Source organism: Acomys minous (assembly GCF_964271855.1).
Source record: "Acomys minous genome assembly, chromosome: 10".
Taxonomy (NCBI): domain Eukaryota; kingdom Metazoa; phylum Chordata; class Mammalia; order Rodentia; family Muridae; genus Acomys; species Acomys minous.
In genome coordinates, this window is record NC_140491.1 from 71,053,344 (window position 1) to 71,072,373 (window position 19,030).

Sequence of the window (19,030 nt, forward strand, 5' to 3'; positions counted from 1 at the left end):
TGGAGGAGTTATGTTACTAGGGGTGGGCTTTGAGGTTTCAAAAGCCCAAGCATATCCAGTCAGTCAGTCTCTGTCTCTCTGTCAAGCCTGCTGCCATAAGATAATCATGGACTAATCCTCTGAAACTATAAGCAAGCCCCAAATTAAATGCTTTCCTTTAACAGAGTTGCCATGGCTATGGTGTCACTTTACAGCAACAGAACAGTGACTAAGACATGGGATAAGGCTCATCAGGGAGCAGAGCACAGGACAAAGGACCCAGTGGCTGCCTCAGAAACTCTCAGGTAAGACCTACGGTGCCTGTCAGTGGCGTCCATCTGCTGCCTAACACCAGTGGATCTTCTGGGAGGAGCCTGCAGGGGTCTGTATCACTGTGTAACACTGAGCAGAGGTAGTTTTTTACAGAAGTGAGCCCTGGGGGAACTGGTTGGGAACGAGAGAGCAAGCTCTGGCCTTCCTAAACCCAGGCCTGAGATTCAAGTCCTATGTGTCCATTTCAGGAGTCTGGGCGACGATGGCAGACACTCAGGCAAGAAGGGGAAGGGGAAAGGAGCTTTAACACTGTACATTCCAGGGGGGCTGGGAGTGGGGACTGAAGGATGGTACCAGTGCATCCTCCTAGCACCCCAAGAGGTCAAGTTTGATAAAACAAAACAAAACAACAACAACAACAACAAAAACCAATATGTAGGGATGCTAATGAAGATTAGTTTCCAGGGAATAGAGCTGTTTGAACCCCTAGGCTGTGGTGGAAGTGGGCCTCAAAGCCAGCTCAGCCTGCCCCATAACCCATGCTGCAAAACCGCACAGCACAGTTTCCCCATAGAACATGCTGGAGACCTAAGATTGTCATCTAACCACACCCCAGCTGGTTGCCACCTGCACTTCTCTCCTGGCTGACCTCCTTGGGGGTTTGCTAGTTGGGCCCCACTAGGTCCCAATTCTCAGAGGCATTTGAAGCCACTACAAAGCTACAATCAAAAGCCAGCCCCTCAGGACCCCTACGCATAGACTCCACCTGCATGTGTAATTTAAGAGAAATACCTTTTCTCTGATCATAATCATTTTGCCTGGCTTCCCTCCTTCCCTCTGTCTCTTCCATATGCAAAATCATTATCAACTTCCTGAAAAGAATCAAAAGAAATTCAAATTGTGACAATAAAAGCAACATGCAATCTACAACGCAGAGCATACTGCCATCTGTCACGTGGAGCCTAGAGCCAGTCACCTCAGCCAGCCCCAGGACCAATTCTTCCTCATTCAAAACAGGGCATGAGAAGGTCTTCTACCTCCTGAGAACACTGAAAACGTCCAATGGATGGCTTCGTGTGATGTATTACAACAGTACTGCTCAAACAATTACAAAGGCCACTACTATCAAATATGAAGTTGAGAGTGAGAGCCAGAAAGATGGCTCAGCACATTAAGGTACTGACTGCCAGGTCCCCAGGTCTATCCCCAGGACCCACATGGTTGGTGGAAGGAGAAGCAACCCTCATAAGCTGTCTTCTGACCTCCATACACATGCTTTGGCACATACAACCACCCCCCCATAAACAAACAAACAAATAATGCAATAAAGTTGGAGTTTTTAAGAAAAAAAAATAAAACTTCTGGGTGGCCAACACATTTGACACTCCTGGACACTTGGCCCTTGACAGTCAGTCAGTCTTGTTTCTAGTTAGGTTTCAACAAGTGATTGCAAATGGCACCCCCTACGCAGAGGCAGCAGCACACGGAAGCGCCATCCGAACAGCAGCATCCTCTCCTGGAGCTTGCAGTTGAACCCACACTACAGCCTCTCCTCATCCTCAAGGCCCCCCCCACATCCAAGGAAGGCAACATTAGGGCCATCCCCACTAATAGCTGGTCCCCAGTCAAGGTTGAGGCCATGTTCCTCATTGCACACTAAGCAGCAACAGCCCTCAGAGGTCTAGAGCAATTCTGCCCTCCCATGAGTGCAAAGCCTGTTAATATCTGCCCCCGACTCCCAGTCTCCTCTTCTCAAGGACAACGTGGCCTCAAGGACCCGTCTCCCAGCAACATCCATGATGGTATACTGAAAGGCTTCCCTCATTCATATAACCAAAAATAGCTGGGAGGTAAGCCACACCAATGGATTCAGGCCAGTCTTGTCTTTCAGAGCCAGGGAGCTCCTGGGTAGCTGGGGCAGCTTCTGTTCTGCTCCATTTCCTTAAGCAAACCTGCCGAGAAGGCAGAGGGACTCAGTCAGGCTCAGCTCCCATGAAACCATGGCTCTCCAAGCAGGTCTTCAGGACCACAGCAGCCTCCCTCTGTGTATGCCAGCGTGCCAGGCTCAGCCATAACAGCAGGTAGACCCATTGCCTCATCAAAACTGCAGAGCCAGATGTGCATGCAGCCTTGACATGCAGTCAAACTGAGCTTGGCAAAGGCACTGTCTGCCATTTTGAAGACAGGCAGTTTCCCCAAGGGTCTGCAGGAAAAGAACCTTCCATGGATGCTCACAGTATGTGAGTGACAGAAGGAAACAGGAGCCAGCTGCCCAGGACCGCCATCAAAAGTTCACAGCCCACTTGTCCTTTCCTGCCTCAGAATACCAAAGGAACACAAGCTAGTCCACAGAGGGCCCAAGCTCACGCAGGAACTGCTTGAAGTGCCTCCATCTGCTGGGAAGCACTTAGCTCTGTCACACAGCCAACTCACCTCTGCAGCCTTCCCAGCTTGCACGGCTCAAAGTGCCTTCTTTTTGCATGGCAGTACAATAAGCAGTTTGGAAGGGTTTTTTGGGTTTTTTGTTTGGTTTGGTTTTTTCGAGACAGGGTTTCTCTGTGTAGCCATGGCTGTCCTAGACTCACTTTGTAGACCAGGGTGGCCTCGAACTCACAGTGATCCGCCAGCCTCCGCCTCCCGAGGTGCATCACCACACCCACACCCAGCTTGGAAGGGTTTTCTTTTTTTCTTTTTTTTTTTTCCGAGACAGGGTTTCTCTGTGTAGCATTGACTGTCCTGGACTCACTTTGTAGACCAGGCTGGCCTCGAACTTACAGCGATCCGCCTGCCTCTGCCTCCCGAGTGCTGGGATTAAAGGCGTGTGCCACCACGCCCGGCCCTGGAAGGGTTTTCTAAAGCAAGGCTTTTGTGTTGAGGAAAGTCAGAAGGGCACAGCACAGATGGGGGCAGGTGGACTAAACTAAAATATGTATGAAAGTCCTATGTGGAAGCCTGTTACTTTAATTTTTAGAAGTTTAAAACTTTTTCTTTTTTGGGGGGGGTTTGGTTTTTTGTTTTTGTTTTTGTTTTTTCTTTGAGACAGGGTTTCTCTGTATAGCCCTGGCTGTCCTGGTCTCACTTTGTAGTTCAGCCTCACCTTGAACTCACAGAAATCCGCCTGCCTCTGCCTCCCAAAGGTGCTGGGATTACAGGTGTGCACCACCACACCTGGCTGCTAAAAACTCTTTTTAAAAGAAAAGAAATCCCCAGATAGCCTAGTCAGCTTTTATTTTATACATATGAGTGTTTTACCTACACATGTGCCTAGTGTCCATGAAGGCCAGAAGAGGAAAATGGATCTCTTGGATCCAGTTACAGGCAATTGTGAGCTGTTCTGCTGGGGCTGGAAACTGGACACCCAGGTCCTCTGAAAAGTGACCAGTGCTCTTGACCACTGAGCCATGTCCCCAGCCCCACCACCGCTTGGTTAGTTTTAACTGTCAACTTGACAGAGCTTAAAGTCATCTCGGAGGAGAGCCTTGATGAAGAATTAAGCTGGCCTGTGGGCGTGTCTGTGGAAGACTATCTCAGTGGCTCACTGTGCATGGTACCACTCCTTTGACAGATGATCCGGGCAAGGAAAGCTAGCTGAGCATGAGTCTATGGGGGAGCCGGCAAGCAGTGACCTCCAAGGTTTCTTCTTGAAGCTCCTGTTTGAGTTTCTGCCCTGACCTCCCTCAGTGGTGGACTGTGACCTGGAACTATCAACAGAAATAAACTGTTTCTTCCCTACATTGCTTTGGTCAAGATGTTTGTCATAGAATCAGAAGCAAACTACAACACTATCCTTTCCAAGCTGAGTTCCTTAGTCACAAAATAAGGTTCCATTTTCCCTTAGGCATCTGTAAGAGGTGGGTGTACCCTGCTCTGTACAGGTGCCATGGGACCAGGAGAAAGAATTCCATTACTAAGCACTTGGGGACGAGCACAAAACCAGAGGTAACTTGAGCGTCTACACTTCTGACTGACCCAGGCTCAGTGTGAACACAAATGTAAGGACAGGGTCGGCTTGCATACATACCTTTCAAAAGGTAGAGAGTCTACCTACTGTGACAGGGAAGACAAGGAAAGCTGTCATCACACAGGCACATGGCAGCATCTTAGGCCATCATGAGCCCTTCGGGATTAGAATCATATACTGACACCATTATGTTTCCTCAGAAGAGCATTTTGAAAATAAAGGGCAAAACTTTTGACTCTATGAATTCTGTTCACTACAACAGCAACAGAGCGCTGTGGAGATCACCAGGGCAACAAAGGCAGCCAACATCAGAGTGCCAGGCTGACAGAAAGGCAAGAGACACCACCAACCAGGTGAACTTCCCGTTTGCTGCTTCACCCTTTGACAAGATGGACTGCTGGCAAAGACGCAAACAGCTGGCACACTGCTGACAGGAACGGACACAGGCACAGCCCTGCTGAGAAGAGCCTGAGCAAAGCTCACTAGCAAAACTACGGAGCAGCAGGGCCTCTGCTAAAGGCCTTTCCAGACAGGGCTGGAGGACCCAGGCTCCATTCCCAGCAGAGCAGCCAGCAATACTTGTAGCCCCAGTTCCATGGAATCCAATGCCCTCTTCTGGCCCCTGAGGGTACCTGTACACATATGGTGTACATACACACATGCAAGCAAAACACTCATATGCATAAAATAAAAATAAATAAATCTTTTAGAAATATTTTTTATTTCTTTTGAAAACACTTTCTCTGGAACAATGCAACAATCACCCTCTATGGCATTTGTCCAGAGGACTTAAAAACTCATTGCACACAAAAACCTGCAGATGAATATTTATTCATTTATTTTTCTTTTTTTTTTTTCTTTTTTTTTTCAGATGAATATTTATAAAAGCTTTATTCACAACTGCCCAGACGGGTAGTAACCAAGATGCCCTTTGGTAGGGGATAAACTATGCTACTTCCAGACAACGGAAGACTAAGAGCACTAAGAAGAGAGTGAGCACTGCATCACTAAGAGAAAGAAGCAACCAGCAAACGCTGGAGTTAGGTTAAAAGACATCCTGAAGAGGCAAAACTCTTCAGGGGTCAGTGAGTGGGGGAGGAGGGCTTAGTGAGTGAGGAGGAGGAGGGCTTAGTGAGTGAGGGGGGAGAGGTCAGTGAGTGGGGAGGAGGGCTTAGTGAGTGAGGGGGAGGGGTCAGTGAGTGGGGAGGAGGGCTTAGTGAGTGACGGGGAGGGGTCAGTGAGTGGGGAGGAGGGCTTAGTGAGTGAGGGGGAGGGGTCAGTGAGTGGGGGAGGAGGGCTTAGTGAGTGAGGGGGAGGAGGGGGCAGAATTTCAGGACACTAAATATATTCTATAGATTCACATGTGTGCAAGTGCTGCCACACAATTATCAGAATGGATGATGATGTGTCAGTCAGTACTGGCTCACTGATTCTAACTCATATGCTGCATATGAGGGTGGGGACCATGCAAGAACTCTATGTTCCTTGTGCTCAGTTTTGCTGGAAACTGGAAACTTATTAAAATTACTTAGATTTTATGTGTATTAACAGTCTGTACACCACATGGATGCAGTACCCTCAGAGGCCAGAAGAGGGTACTATATCCGCTAGAACAGTAGCTATAGATGGTTGTGAGCTGCCGGCCACGGAGGTGCTGGGAACTGAACCCAGATCTTCTGGAAGAACAGCCAATGCTCTTAACAGTTGAGCCATCTCTCCAGCCCCAGCTTCTTAAAAATACATTTTGCTTAAAAGTTAATAAAATTTGCAGAAAGAAGACTCATGCCCAAGTGGTTCTAGACTGAAATCTGTAAAATATTAAAGCAAGAAATCACAATGATTCTATATAAATTCTTCCAGGTCAGCTGCTGCTGAGAAAGAGGTCAGCATTACTCCGACAGGGTGAGGTGGCTCAATGGGCTCAAGTGCTTGCTGCACACGCCTGAGGACCTGAGTTCAAGTCCTGGAACCCACAGTAGAAGGAGAGACCTGACTCCTCCAACTTCCACCTTCGTGCCATAGCATTTGTGCATCCTCACACACATCACATACACACACACCAATAATTAAAATAAAATTAAATATTACACTCTTACCAAAACTGAACAAGAACACTATGAATACATCTTTACCAATATACCTTATCATGAACAGATACAAAAATTGTTTAAAAAAAAAAACAATGAAATAAACAATCCACCAAAAGAATTCTATACTATGATCAAGCAGGATTAAAAGAAACACAAAGCTGATTTAACATTTTTTTAAAATCAATCTGATCTAGGCAATTCTTCAAATGGAGGCTTCCCTATCAGATTACGCCAGACTCTTCAAAACTGACAATTAAAATGAAGACATTGTATATTTCCACGTGTTTAGATCTTCCATAGTTTATTTTGGTATTCTGTAGGCCTTCTGGGAAATCTCAATTACTACCTGATGTAATCAGGTCCAGGTCACTGTGGGCAGCACCATCCCTAGGCTGCTGGTTCTGAGCTATATAAAAAAGCCTGTGCGCATGCCAGCAAACGGCATTCATCTGTGGTTTCTGCTTCGAGTTCCTGCCCCAATTTCCTTCAAGGTGGATGGTGACCTGTAAGCTGAAGAAAACCCTTTCCTCCTCTGAGTTCCCTTTGGTCATGGTATTTGTTCCAGTAAAAGAGATGAAACCAGCATGTAAATGCTCATGGTCCAAGTAATTCAACATCATTGAGATGTTGATTCTCTCCAGATCCATCTATGGACTCAAAATAACCACAGTCAAAATCCTAGCAGGTTTTGCTGTAAAATATAAATGAAAATGTCTGAAATTCACATAGAAATGCAAAAACTAGAATAGCCAAAAATTTGAAATGGCAAAGTTTTACAGATGCACACCACCTGACTTTCAGAGTAAAGTCGGAGAATGGAGGGGGAAAGGGGTTACAGTAAACGTCACTGACAAGAGGGTGGTTTCCCTAGCATATATTTTGATCAAAACTCAAGTCAATGGGTTTGCCATGCTTGGTTTATTATTTGTCAACTGTGCCTCATGGAACTGAAAATTGACCTCATTCAATCCTCCAGTCCAGTCTTTTGAAGTCACCATGCCAGCATCAGAAAAATGCAGATTCAGAGGGGCCAGGTGGCTTGAAAATAAAGTCCTCGGGGCTGGAGAGATGGCTCAGTGGTTTGGAGCGCTGACTGCTCTTCCAGAGGTCCTGAGTTCAAACCCCAGAAACCACATGGTGGCTCACAACCATCTATAATGTGATCTGGTGCCCTCTTCTGGCCTGCGGGTGTACATGCAGGCAGAGCACTGTATAATAAATAAATCTTTGAGAGAGAGAGAGACAGAGAGAGAGAGAGAGAGAGAGAGAGAGAGAGAGAGAGAGAGAGAGAGAGAGAAGAAAAAGAAAATAGAGTCTTCCTCTGGGTGCTGAGCTTTTTGGTCTCACTGACAGACATGCTTTGGGATCTGCCTCTCATCCAGACATTGAGTGCTGACCACTATTGATCATGTGCCACGCTGACACCATGCTTCGGGTGAAGGATGCAGCTGTGATGGGTAAGATCCTACCCATGGGGGATGTACAATGCCAGGGCCTATAGACTTTATCATTATATCCCTGTCTGCTCTTGAAATGAAGAAATGATTTGTAGGGCCTCTGCCTACACAATCACCTGTACCCATAATACTATGAAGCACATTCTACCTCCCCACACCTCTCTCTGTGTGCAGTCCTGCATGCGTGCATGCATATGCGTGTGTGTGTGTGTGTGTGTGTGTGTGTGTGTGTGAGAGAGAGAGAGAGAGAGAGAGAGAGAGAGAGAGAGAGAGAGAGAGAGAGAGAGAGAGAGAGATGTGAGGAGGACCATGCACCATAGCATATGCATGAAGGTCAGAGGACAGGGTTGGTGCTCTTCATCCACCTCAGGTCAGCAGGCTCCTCGTACACCAAGAGCCTTTACTCACAGAGCCATCTTGAAGGCCCCTTGCAGCTATCTTATAGATAAGGAAATGAAGATACCAACAGGAAAGGCACTGTCCTTTGGCCTCACAGCTAGAGATTTCTCAAGCAGATCTTGACAGCAGGATTTGTCCTCCCCCCCCGCCCCCCCACTGAACTGCCTGAAATCAAGCAGTTGCTCCTGAAGCCAGAGCCCAAGCAAACCGCCCCTCCCCTGCAGTCACATTCGCCAGCAGGAGCCAAGCCCTGTGGCTGAGAACAGCTGCTCAGCAAAGGTTCAGCTTCATGTTATTGATTCTCTTAAAAGGAAATTTGGTTTTGAACCAGCACTCATGTCATATCCATGCTCAGGAGAGGAGAAAGCATGAGCCTCAAGGTTGCCAAGTGTTAGCTGCATTAGCTCTGATGCGCTGCTGGCCAGGTCTACACCCAGACCTGGCTCCTAGCTCCACTGTGCCTTGGGCTGAGAACCCTGTTCTCCAAGAGTCACTAACAAAATGACCACTAGAGACCAAAGAGCAAGTGACAAATGTGAACTCGGGGCAACAGCAGATGAGAGAGACCTTCAGTGCCTACGGACACGACCTCTGACGAGCCTGTGCTGGGAGCCATCTTCCCCCTGCCTTGGCCTCACCTGGAGGACACTGGGCTATCTTGCTCCTTAATTCTACTGCTTGCACAGAGGGAGGCAATGCCAGTGGGAAAGGGAAACAATCATTACACTCCCCTAAATGGAGTCAACGAACAACAAACAGCTTGGCACCATGGTAGGCCCCAGGCGGTGGGGGAAGAGCCTTGGCCTGTGACCTGAGGTGACAATCTAGAAAGGAGGCCGACTTTGAGCAGCAGACTAGCCAAATGCATCCCAGTGGGCCAAGGTATCTTCAAGGAGTGGGTTCTAACTGCACCCCATCTGCTGAGGCATCTGCACTCTCCAGGGGAAGAGAGCAACCTGCAGGAAGCGAGGGAGCGTAAGGAGAGCTGGGGTGGCAGCTGCATCCCAGAGCCCGTGGATGCTGACGGAGGATGGCCTGCCTCCTGAGCAGCAGAGAGGAGGGAAGGCTCTAAGCAGGTCAGGAAGATGGCCAGAGAAAGTTGTGTCTGCCTCCAAAAGAAGAACAGGAGCCAGGGCTGATGAGGGTTCTGCCATCCATGAAAGAAGTAACTAGGGCTTAGCGGGGTAAAGTAGAGGGAAATGGTCTGTGCACACTGCCCAGCACATGACCTGAGAGAGGGGTTTCAATGACGTCAGCGAAACCTAGCTCTTCACCACAGGCGACTGCCTGCTGGCAGCTCTCCTCCGTCTCCCAGGGCCAAAGGGAAGCGAGGACACGCAGGGTTTGTTCCACATCCAACATTGATCTCGGTCTTCTGGAATGTCCATGTCTATGGAGCAAGCAACACAGCTAGACAACAGGCCAGCGGGTCAGGCCCTGACCCACACAGCAGCGCCTCCCCGAGCCCCAGTGCACCCCTGCTGGGGAACTGTGGGCCTGCATTGAGCCCCAGGCTCCTGCAGGCCAGCCTGTGTGCACACCAGCCAGCAAGTGTCCCACAGACAGCTGTCAGGTCTCCAGCTCCACATGAAGGGAGGCTGAAATCAAGTCAGAGCCCCGCCTCCTCTTTAGACAATGCCCTTTTGCCTCAAACATTTGGTTCTCAATTCTCCACTGTTTCACTATCCAGAACCTTCCTCTCCAAGGCCACGGACTGTGGGGCAGGAAGAGGGTCGATATCCGGCCTGCCTGGCCTAATTCCAGGAACCCAGGAAAGGTGGCCACGCCACACTGGTTCTCACCCTCCCAGCCTCCCAGGCCAGGCTCGCACGGGGTTCCTCTACAGTGCTGCCTGCTGCTCTCTTGCCTTTCGGTAGAGCTCCACCTTCCCCTTCCTGCCCTCATCTCAGGGCCTTCATCTCACCAGGCATGTGCACCTCCACCTCTGCCCTGCCCCACACCTCAGCCGTCACCCTCATGCAGTCACCACAGCTCTTCTAGTCCCCAAACTGCACTCCAAAGCCCTTCCTACCCCATCGTCTTCTACCCAAATCTAGGTGTCACCCTCTCATTGCCCTTGGTCTTCCACACTGCCCATACCTCTGACCCTTTTAACCTCACTCTTCACAGGCCAAACACTGCCAAATCCCCAGCTATGCGAGGACCATCCTACCCTAGGGTGCGGGTCCTACCACCTTCCAGGCCCCTGTTCTCCCTCTCTACCCAGATGTACAGGCCACAGCTCCATCTCCCTCCATACACACTCCATGCTGCTTCTTTGTTTGGCCGGAGGGTTATATCTATCTCAGAGTAGACATCTTTAAAAAAAAAAAGGAAAGAAAAGGTAAGGAAAAAAGCTTTTTCCTTTTAAAAATCCCTCAGTGCTAAGCCCCAACTCTGCAGCTAAGTCCACCTAAGCCTCTCTGCCCTTCCATGCCCCATCCAGAGTATCCACCCATCCAGCCCCTTTCATAAGCTCTTGCTCCCTGAAGATGCCCAGGGGGCCTGTCTTCAGCTCTGTGCTGTGCCTAGGCCTTCAGGCTCCTCCCTTGCTACTTCCTTAGCTGTGGACCTCACCATCGGTCCCTTCCCTTGAGTTTGTAGCCTTGATCATTCAGGAGAACCTGAGCACACTGTGATAACCAACGTGTGCAGCCCTCAGACACCATGGGAGCTGTGACGTTCTGCTTCTGCAGCGATCTGGGCTGCCAGACGTCTTGGGGTTTGGCATACTTACACATACATACCCCACGCATACTCACTGCCTCCTTGCCCCAACCCTGCGTGTCTACCTCATGTTGGACTATAGCAAAGCTCCCGTCATCCTTGTCTCTCTGGCCTTGCCACATGAGTGAGTAAAGGGGGAAGTGTGACTTCTGGGAGATCCGACTGTGAGTAAAGGGCATCATGGGCAGAGGTGGCCCAAATCTGTGAAGACGTTGACATCTAGAGAAGCTGTGTATCTTGCTGAATTTGGTGCCTGTGGTGGCCTGTTTAACTGTGCCCAGCTTGCTGGACACTCAGCCATTTGAGTCTATCCCAGTTGCAGCTGGTGGCGGAACAACACAGACTTCTGGGAAGCTCTTGTCCCTAGCCAGCATCCTGGTGGTGATGCCCTGGAGGAACAGAGGATGGAAAGAAAATCCCAGAATACCAGGCAGAGCAGCACATACTGTCTGTCTTTATTCTGCGTGAAAAAACTCCCTTTTCAGATCATGATGGCTAGCACCGTCAACTTGGCAAGAGTCACCTCGACGACAAACCACTGGGCAGTCTCCAGGGGCATTTCTAGAGTTGTTGTTGTTGTTGTTTGGTTTGGTTTTGTCTGTATAATAGCCCTGGCTGCCTAACGATGTTAATTCAAGACAGCACCAGCCCATGGGCTGGGATCCAGGACTGAGTGAAAAGGAGAAAGCGAGCTGAGTGCACCTGTTTATCACTACTCTTCCTGAGCACGGATGCCATGACACCAGCTGCCTCACTCTCCATGCGGTCATGCTGTACCAGCAAGCCGTGAACCAAAATAAGCCCTCCCACTCTTGAGTTGCTTTTGTCAGGTGGTCACAGCAGTGAGGAGCAATACAAATTCTCCTTCCATCCCTACCTCACCAACAAGATACAATCCCTTTCCCCCTCCAAGGCAGACTGAATCCCCACTCCATGTTCAAGGGCCCTTGTATGCAGGTTTCTCCTAGACCTTGGGCGGGCTGCATCTGGACACAGTCCCAAGGGCTCAGGCACGGATGCAGAGCCACTCTGCAACTCAAGTGCAGTGTCTTTCGGGGTGCTGCCCCAGCACAGGCTTTGCTGAATAACCAAGCAGTGAAGATTTCCCATCCATAGTACATAGAGGCAGCAGCAAAGCGACCACAAGCTACTGTCACTGACTAAGTGCCTGTGTACCTGTTGTAAGTTTAAAAACAAAAACAAAAAACTATACCATGTACAAGGAAACTGAAACAAAAGGAGAGTAAGCAAAGACCCAGGGTCCAGGCAGGGATGAAGCGACCACACCCACCCCAGGGCTGACAGGTGCTTCATGGGGTTCTTACTCAGCAGCTCAACTCTGACAGGGCCATGGGTGAGCAGAGCCCAGGCCGTGTCCGTTTCTGGCTCAGTCTAAGAACAGAGATCTGCAATGCTGGGGCTTGGCACTTCTGAGGAACTGTGGGAGCCTTGGTTCTATGGGCTGGGATGTGGGTGTGACAGACTTGGTAGGGAATAAATACTGTGGGCACAAAATGCTATGGCAAATCATACCAGGTTAAGCAGGCTGCAGCCACCAGGACCTCTCAGACACACCCCTTCATGGTGTAGCACTGCCTGAGCCCTGGCAGCCAGGAATCCAACCAGACCCTGTTACCCATCTCATCCAGGTGCCGACAGCACCCTAGCTATAAGTAGTTATGCCACAAATTTACATCTGCATTAAGTTGCCAACTCTTGATAAAACTAGTCACTTGTTAGGAGTCACTGGGGACCAGCACAATCCTGGTCCCATGCTTATGACCGCCACTTTCCTTGCACTCTGCCAATTCATAATCGAGCATTTGCAAGGCTTCCTGTGAGTCCTGGGTGAGGCCCTTGTGGTTGTCCTCACAGGAAAGAACACAAGTCATCATGTCGCAGTTCCAGCCCCAGCAGTGGGAACCACTTAAAATTCAAACCTCCAAAAGGCTGAGCTCACCAGGCAAAGGCCCTGCTTGGGAGAAGTGACCACTGAGCACCCAGGAGATGGCACTCCCAGCCAGAGAGCACACCTCTCCACTCAGTACAGATCCCCTGAAAGCAACTGCTCCAGGCACTGGGATTGCACCAGGGTCTCTCAGAGAACAGCCCTCCAGAGCAGCTGCCTGTGACCACCTTCTCCTGCAGACCTCAGAGGCAACTCATGAAGGAAGGCCCATTGTGATTTACGAGAGCAGGGAGGGTGAGAAGGCTGAAAGAAAGAAAACACTACAAACAGAGCCCTGAAGTGGGAAGCTTGAGCCAGGCTCTGCTGGGTAATGGTGATAATGGCTCTGTTGTTTTAAAGACCCCCTGACCCCACCTAGTGTGTGTGTATGTGCATGTGTGTGAGCTCACATGACCACATGATGAGACAATGTAGGAAAAGTAACTAATATAATTAGGAACTAAAACTGTCTTTGTAAAATAAAATACAGGAAAATCAAGATAACTAAAGAATAAAAGAAAAAGGGTGGATCAGAGTTGGGGAGACTGAGTCAGATACTAAGACATGACAATGCCATGCTAAGAAAGATGGTCAGCCCTTAGGTGACCATTCCAATGACGCCATTCATGTTCAGGGCCTGCAGAGGGGTGTGGCTTAGCTAATTTGGGTGGGGTAACTTTGGGATTAGCTGGTTAAACCCAGGTTTGGTTCATACAGGTCATCCACAGTGTCCTCACTGGGGACTTGAGGCTCCATGAGCAATGGCTCCCAGTACATCATGGAGTTTCAGGAGGCCTAGTGGAAGCTTGACAAGCCTCTCACCACCTCAACTCAGCATCCATTCAGTTGTTTGTGCTCATTCCCACTGGCAAAGCCTTGTCACAGGGCCAAGCCCAAGTCAGTGAGGCAGAGAAATGTCGACATGGCACCCACACTGAGCCTGGCAGAGATGCCAAGGGAATAACAGCTACACTAGCTGGCTATGAAGCCGAAGCTTTTCTCTTAGAAAATGGTTCTACCCAGGCTCCACCCAGCAAAAAGGCCTAAAAGCAGTGGCATACCAGCATTACCATCTCCCATGCAGAGTGACATCTACACAACAACAGACACCCACAGCCCTGAGAAGGTCTCGCCTAGGCTTCAATAACAAAGCTGACACAACTCTAAGCACCTTGATGGGGAAAAAAAAAAAAGCATCAAGCCCTCAAATCAGTAGTCATGGTCAAAGGTTTCAGGTCAGCCAACTACAAGACAGCTTCTGCAGCAAAGGAAAATGAGCAAAACTGATTGAAACACACAGGAAGTATAAACACCCATAAACAAGTTCATCACAAGTGACTGCTTACCAAGAACAAACAGAGCAAACACACACCGCCATTGCTGTCGTCACCAGCATCACTGAACAGTGATGCTAGCTGCAAGAGTATGGACATGGCTCCCATCACTTTTTCACTAGGACAACTGGCTCCTGCTTAACATCACGTCTGTAAGTGTACTTGTCCCATGGTAAGCTGAGGGTTAAGTGATGTTGTCTTTGATCACTAAGTGCAATGCCCAGCATGTACCACAGGTCCTAAAGCTTTGATGGTTAAATCTTCCGGAACCCCAGCCTCTGAGCCATGTAGTCTCTATACATTTCCCATGTTTAAATGACTTTCCATGGGTAGTGCTCACCATCCTCTTTCTATGAATGAGAAAACACACATTTAGGTGAAGTACTTACCAAACCCAATGACTAAAGTCGTGGAATCATATAGACTAGCAGTGACAGGCAGTGCTCAATGGTCCCAGGGATTCCCACTTCCCAGGGCCCAGCCCTCGTGCGCCTGCCTCACACAGGGCTGATCTGTGAGTGTAGAATACTGTGGGAAGGGCAGGCCTGCAGTCCAAGGCCGGGCAGCCATGGCTTCTACCTTGCTTCCTAGGTCACTTCTAGGCTAAGTCACCACAGCACAAGAACACTGTCACTCCACCAGGACCTTTGAGTACCCTTGTGGAAGGTTCTATATGACAACAGCCAGAACTAACCAGATGTTTCGTGGGAGCCACAGTGGAGGCAGGTGTCCAGACCTGCTGCACCTTCAACTGACTACAGCCCCCTGTAGGCCCCTGAACCATGACCACCCAGCCAGGCCACTCCTGGATCCCAGTCTGTCTGGTAGCTTGTCACACAACAGAGAACTGACATGGTAACCCCAGGATACATTACGGCACCCCCTTCTTTTAGTTCGCAAAAGGAAGCAAGTGACTGCAGGTGTGTCCAAAGGCAGCTGAAACAACCCAATGCAACCCTCACACCCTCACAAAGTGCTCATCCCAGAACCCACACCCAACCAACAGCAGGCCATAGCAGCGCCTATAGATCTGCACACCTGCACACAGGCAACAGGCCATAGCAGCACCTATAGATCTGCACACCTGCACACAGGCAACAGGCCATAGCAGCGCCTATAGATCTGCACACCTGCACACAGGCAACAGATGTGGAGGGCAGGGACACAGAGGCAAGGGTCTGAGTGGGCTAGGGCTCTGAGTACCACTCACTACTGGAAACTTCCAGTAGCACCAGAAACTCTTAGACACAAATGGCTGGGTCCTTCATGGGGCTTCACATCTCTCCTACCTCCCACTTCCATCAAAGTCTCCAGGACACATCTGTGTGCATGTAAATCCCACTGGCTAGAACATTCTTGCAGAAGCTCTCTTGAGTGCCATCTAAAAAATCTGAGTCTCTCCACAGCTGTAGCTAGACACCTCCAATGTCATGAATCATAGCCCTGCTGACTGCTTTTATTAAGCTGAGTTTCCCAACTCCACACTATGTACAGTGTCGCAGACAGCATGAATATAGCTCCCTAATGTTGGGGTGAGGCCATGGAGAAAGCAGAGATCTGCGGTCACTAGCATAACCGCTAACAAGGAGGAAAGGCTGATGCCTCTCCTAAGGAAAGTCCAGAGGCCCAGCACCACCTCAGACATAGCCATCACTGTCACCCTACTGGGGAAGATGGTGTGGGTCGGGGAAGGCTCAACAACTACTTCCTGGACATGGGTGGAAGTCGTGCTCTGCAGCAGTAGGCAAGCAGATGAGCCTGAGTTGAATCCTGGCTGCATGGTCCATGGCCCCAATTATTTGTATTATCTATGTGGGGCTGAATTCAGAAAAATCTCAGTCAGCAAGCAGGCAAGAGCTCAGGTAAACGGTCCTGGGATTTCACAAAGCCGCTGACTTTGGTTTAGAATGTGCTGCTGAGATTCTCACCTTTAGCTCTAGACTACGCACTCTGAGTGCATCCAGACACCCCACCCTAAACCATGCAGCCAGAGCCTCCAGCAAGGGAGCCTAGGCAGCTGCACTTCGCTTACTCATGTTCATTCTACACACAGCCAGGCCCAGAAGGCCAGGTCCACAGGGCCGCTCACCTGCTGGCAGCCCAGCTCCCCCAGAGCTCATCCACCTCTTAGCGGCCTCTGTTTCCTGGTGAGTCCAATGTACATCATACAACTGCCTTATTCATGCTCTTCCCACTCCAGGGTGGCCCTACCACAACATGGCAGGCATCCTCAAGAGGAAAAATTTCAGTTTTCAGTCTGTTAACAGTAACAACAGCAGCCAAGAAGCTGGGCCACTCCCGGGTCCTTCTAATCATGGCTTGACAATGAGAAATAGGCTCCATCTTTAGGAAACTTGTCATAGGCCCTAGCAGTTCAAGCCTAGGATTGTTCCAGATGATCCACAGCAGTTGGCTCTGGCTCTTTACTCTCTGTTGATCACCTGGTCAACTTTTGTGGAATGGTACCAAACGAGATGCAGGCCCTAGGCAGAGATGCAGACTCATCAGGTTCGGAGGTGGCAGTCTGGGACTCCATGCTTTGACAACTCCCCTGGTGATTCTGAGATTTACACCTCCAAAATAAAATTTTAAAGGAAAACACATGCACTTTAATGTCTGGGCACAACTTTAAGATGTCACCAGGCAAGGCTCCCTCCATACCTTCTTCCCTAGAGAAAGGTTTCGCCTGGCCCCTGCTGAGCCTCTAGAGTGGCAGACACCCTGCTGCCCTGCAGTGCCTCTCACCTGGACAGTAAGGCCACCTGACAGACATTCAGGTTGAAGAACAAAGCACCAGACATCTAAGGGGCTCCGGATCAAAGCTTTGAGAACATACTCAGAGCCAGCCTCAGCTGCCAGGCATGGGTGTACACACCTGAATCCCAGAACTCAGGAGGCAGAAGCAGGGTGACCAGGAGTTCAAGGTCATCCTTGGCTACCTAGAAAGTTCAAGGGTAACCTGAGCTATGTTAAGACCATAATACACATCTCAATCAATCAATCAATAATGACAGAGTAGAAGCGAGATAGGGAGATCTAGAGAGACTCAGCTGAGAATGACCTCATTCAATTGTCATACAACTTCCGGCAGCAAAGCTCCCAGAGGCAGAGAGTTTTTAATTAGGAACAATGAACAGCTCCACACTCAGATGAAACAGAAAAAGATGGCATCACCATTAAAAACAGCACGCATAGCTAAGCCCCTAGTGCGTAAAGCCCACCCTAACATAGGCCACTGTTTCTCTACAGCCAGCCAGCAGTATGGATTTTTCCTGTGTTGGAGGGCTGGGCTTGCACTTGGCCTAGCCACTCTGGCCCCACTGAGATATGCAGTCACTGTAAAGGTCGGTGTGCTCCAACCACACCACTGCTGCAGCAGGCCCCTCTGAGATATCTCCCTGCCTGCAGCTCACCCCAGCGCCAGGCAGTGTCTGCTCATCTTGACCACAGCCCCTTGGCCAGGTGACTGAGCACTGGCCACATGACTAAACTGGGCCAGACAGTGTTGTCAGTCTGAGAAGCTGTAAATGTGGATCCTTTCAGGAAGTCACATTGGGCCACACGTGCAGACAGGAGAGGGAGGAAGAAGGGAAGTAGGAGCTAGCAGCAGGGACACCCACACCCAGGAGCTTTCCCTATTGGGGGACCCTGTGCGAAAGCTCTCGTCTCCCTTCGGCTTTCTGAAATGGATTTGTGTTACTTGCTGGCAAAGAAAAGGCACTCTGGGTAAAATAACTAAAACCTCCATACCAACTTCAGGATGTAGCCAGAAATTTTCATTTCTAAAGACCCAAACTGGCTCTTCCCCCTTTATCACTTCTAAAAATGCACATATGCTTTTAATATAAACATGTGAGGGTTTGCTGTGGCAACTGGCTTCAAAAACAGAAGCAAGGCAGTCACCAGGATGTGAGATCAGCACAGACAAGGCTGCCTACACACAGCCCTCACGTGCCCTTCTCCAGCGAGCACTCAGCCTGCACAAGGAGGCTGGCTAAACAGCACAGACCGGGGCAGCAGCCAGTCTACCTGCCAGAATGGGCCAGATGGGGGTTTTCTAAGCAGAACCCAAACTCCCGACTCAAAATGGGCACACAAACCTCTGTGAGGCTTCAGAGGCCCACCCCTCCCCGCCCTAGCCCCAATGGGATCACGTGATGGTACAGACCTCTGGCTGGATGGCTTTGAACACAGGGATGTCCATCAATGTGATCTGACTCTACAAGAGAACAGGGATACAGGGTTAGAGGCTTTTAAACCGATCCTGGAGGCACAGAAGTCTTATGTATTTATGGGGTACGATGTGATGGCTGGACGCTTGCGAACAATGTGCAACATTTAAGTCAGGTTGCACATAAGTGTCTTCTTGGACAGCTATCACTTCTTCATGATAAAACAGTCAAGCGCCTCCACACTCTCAGCAGACTTGTTTCTCCACTGTCAGTCCCTCCCACCCCTCCCCTCCTCCGGAGCCTCAGGAAGCCACCACCCCACCCTAGCTTCCACAAGACTCACTTGGTTTTGCTGCTGGTTTTGTTTTTGGTTTTGAAGACAGTTTCTCTGTGTAGCCCTGGCTGTCCTGGATTCACTTTGTAGACCAGGCTGGCCTCGAACTCACAGTGATCCACCTGCCTCTGCCTCCCGAGTGCTGGGACTAAAGGCGTGCGCCACCACGCCCAGCAAGACTGACTGACTCTTTTGCGTGTAACATATGAGGGAGACGTGTGGCGCGTGTCCTTCTAAGCCTGGCCTGCTTCACTTCACAGATTACTCTCTGGTTCCACCTGAGTTGTCTCAACTGACGAGAGCTCATTCTTTTTTATTGCTGAATAATAACTCACTGTCAGCCTGTGCCCCATTTG

General features: G+C 49.7%; 1 protein-coding gene across 8 annotated transcripts in view; it reads right to left on the bottom strand.

Annotated features, from left to right (window-relative positions):
* RALGPS1 (Ral GEF with PH domain and SH3 binding motif 1) overlaps positions 1-19,030 on the bottom strand; it is a 293,692-nt gene that overhangs the window by 174,488 nt on the left and 100,174 nt on the right. For all 8 annotated transcript variants that reach the window (XM_084799382.1, XM_084799386.1, XM_084799385.1 and 5 more), the window contains one exon: positions 18,337-18,387. In XM_084799382.1, the coding sequence (XP_084655508.1) occupies positions 18,337-18,387 (51 nt within the window). The remainder of the gene's footprint in view (positions 1-18,336; positions 18,388-19,030) is intronic.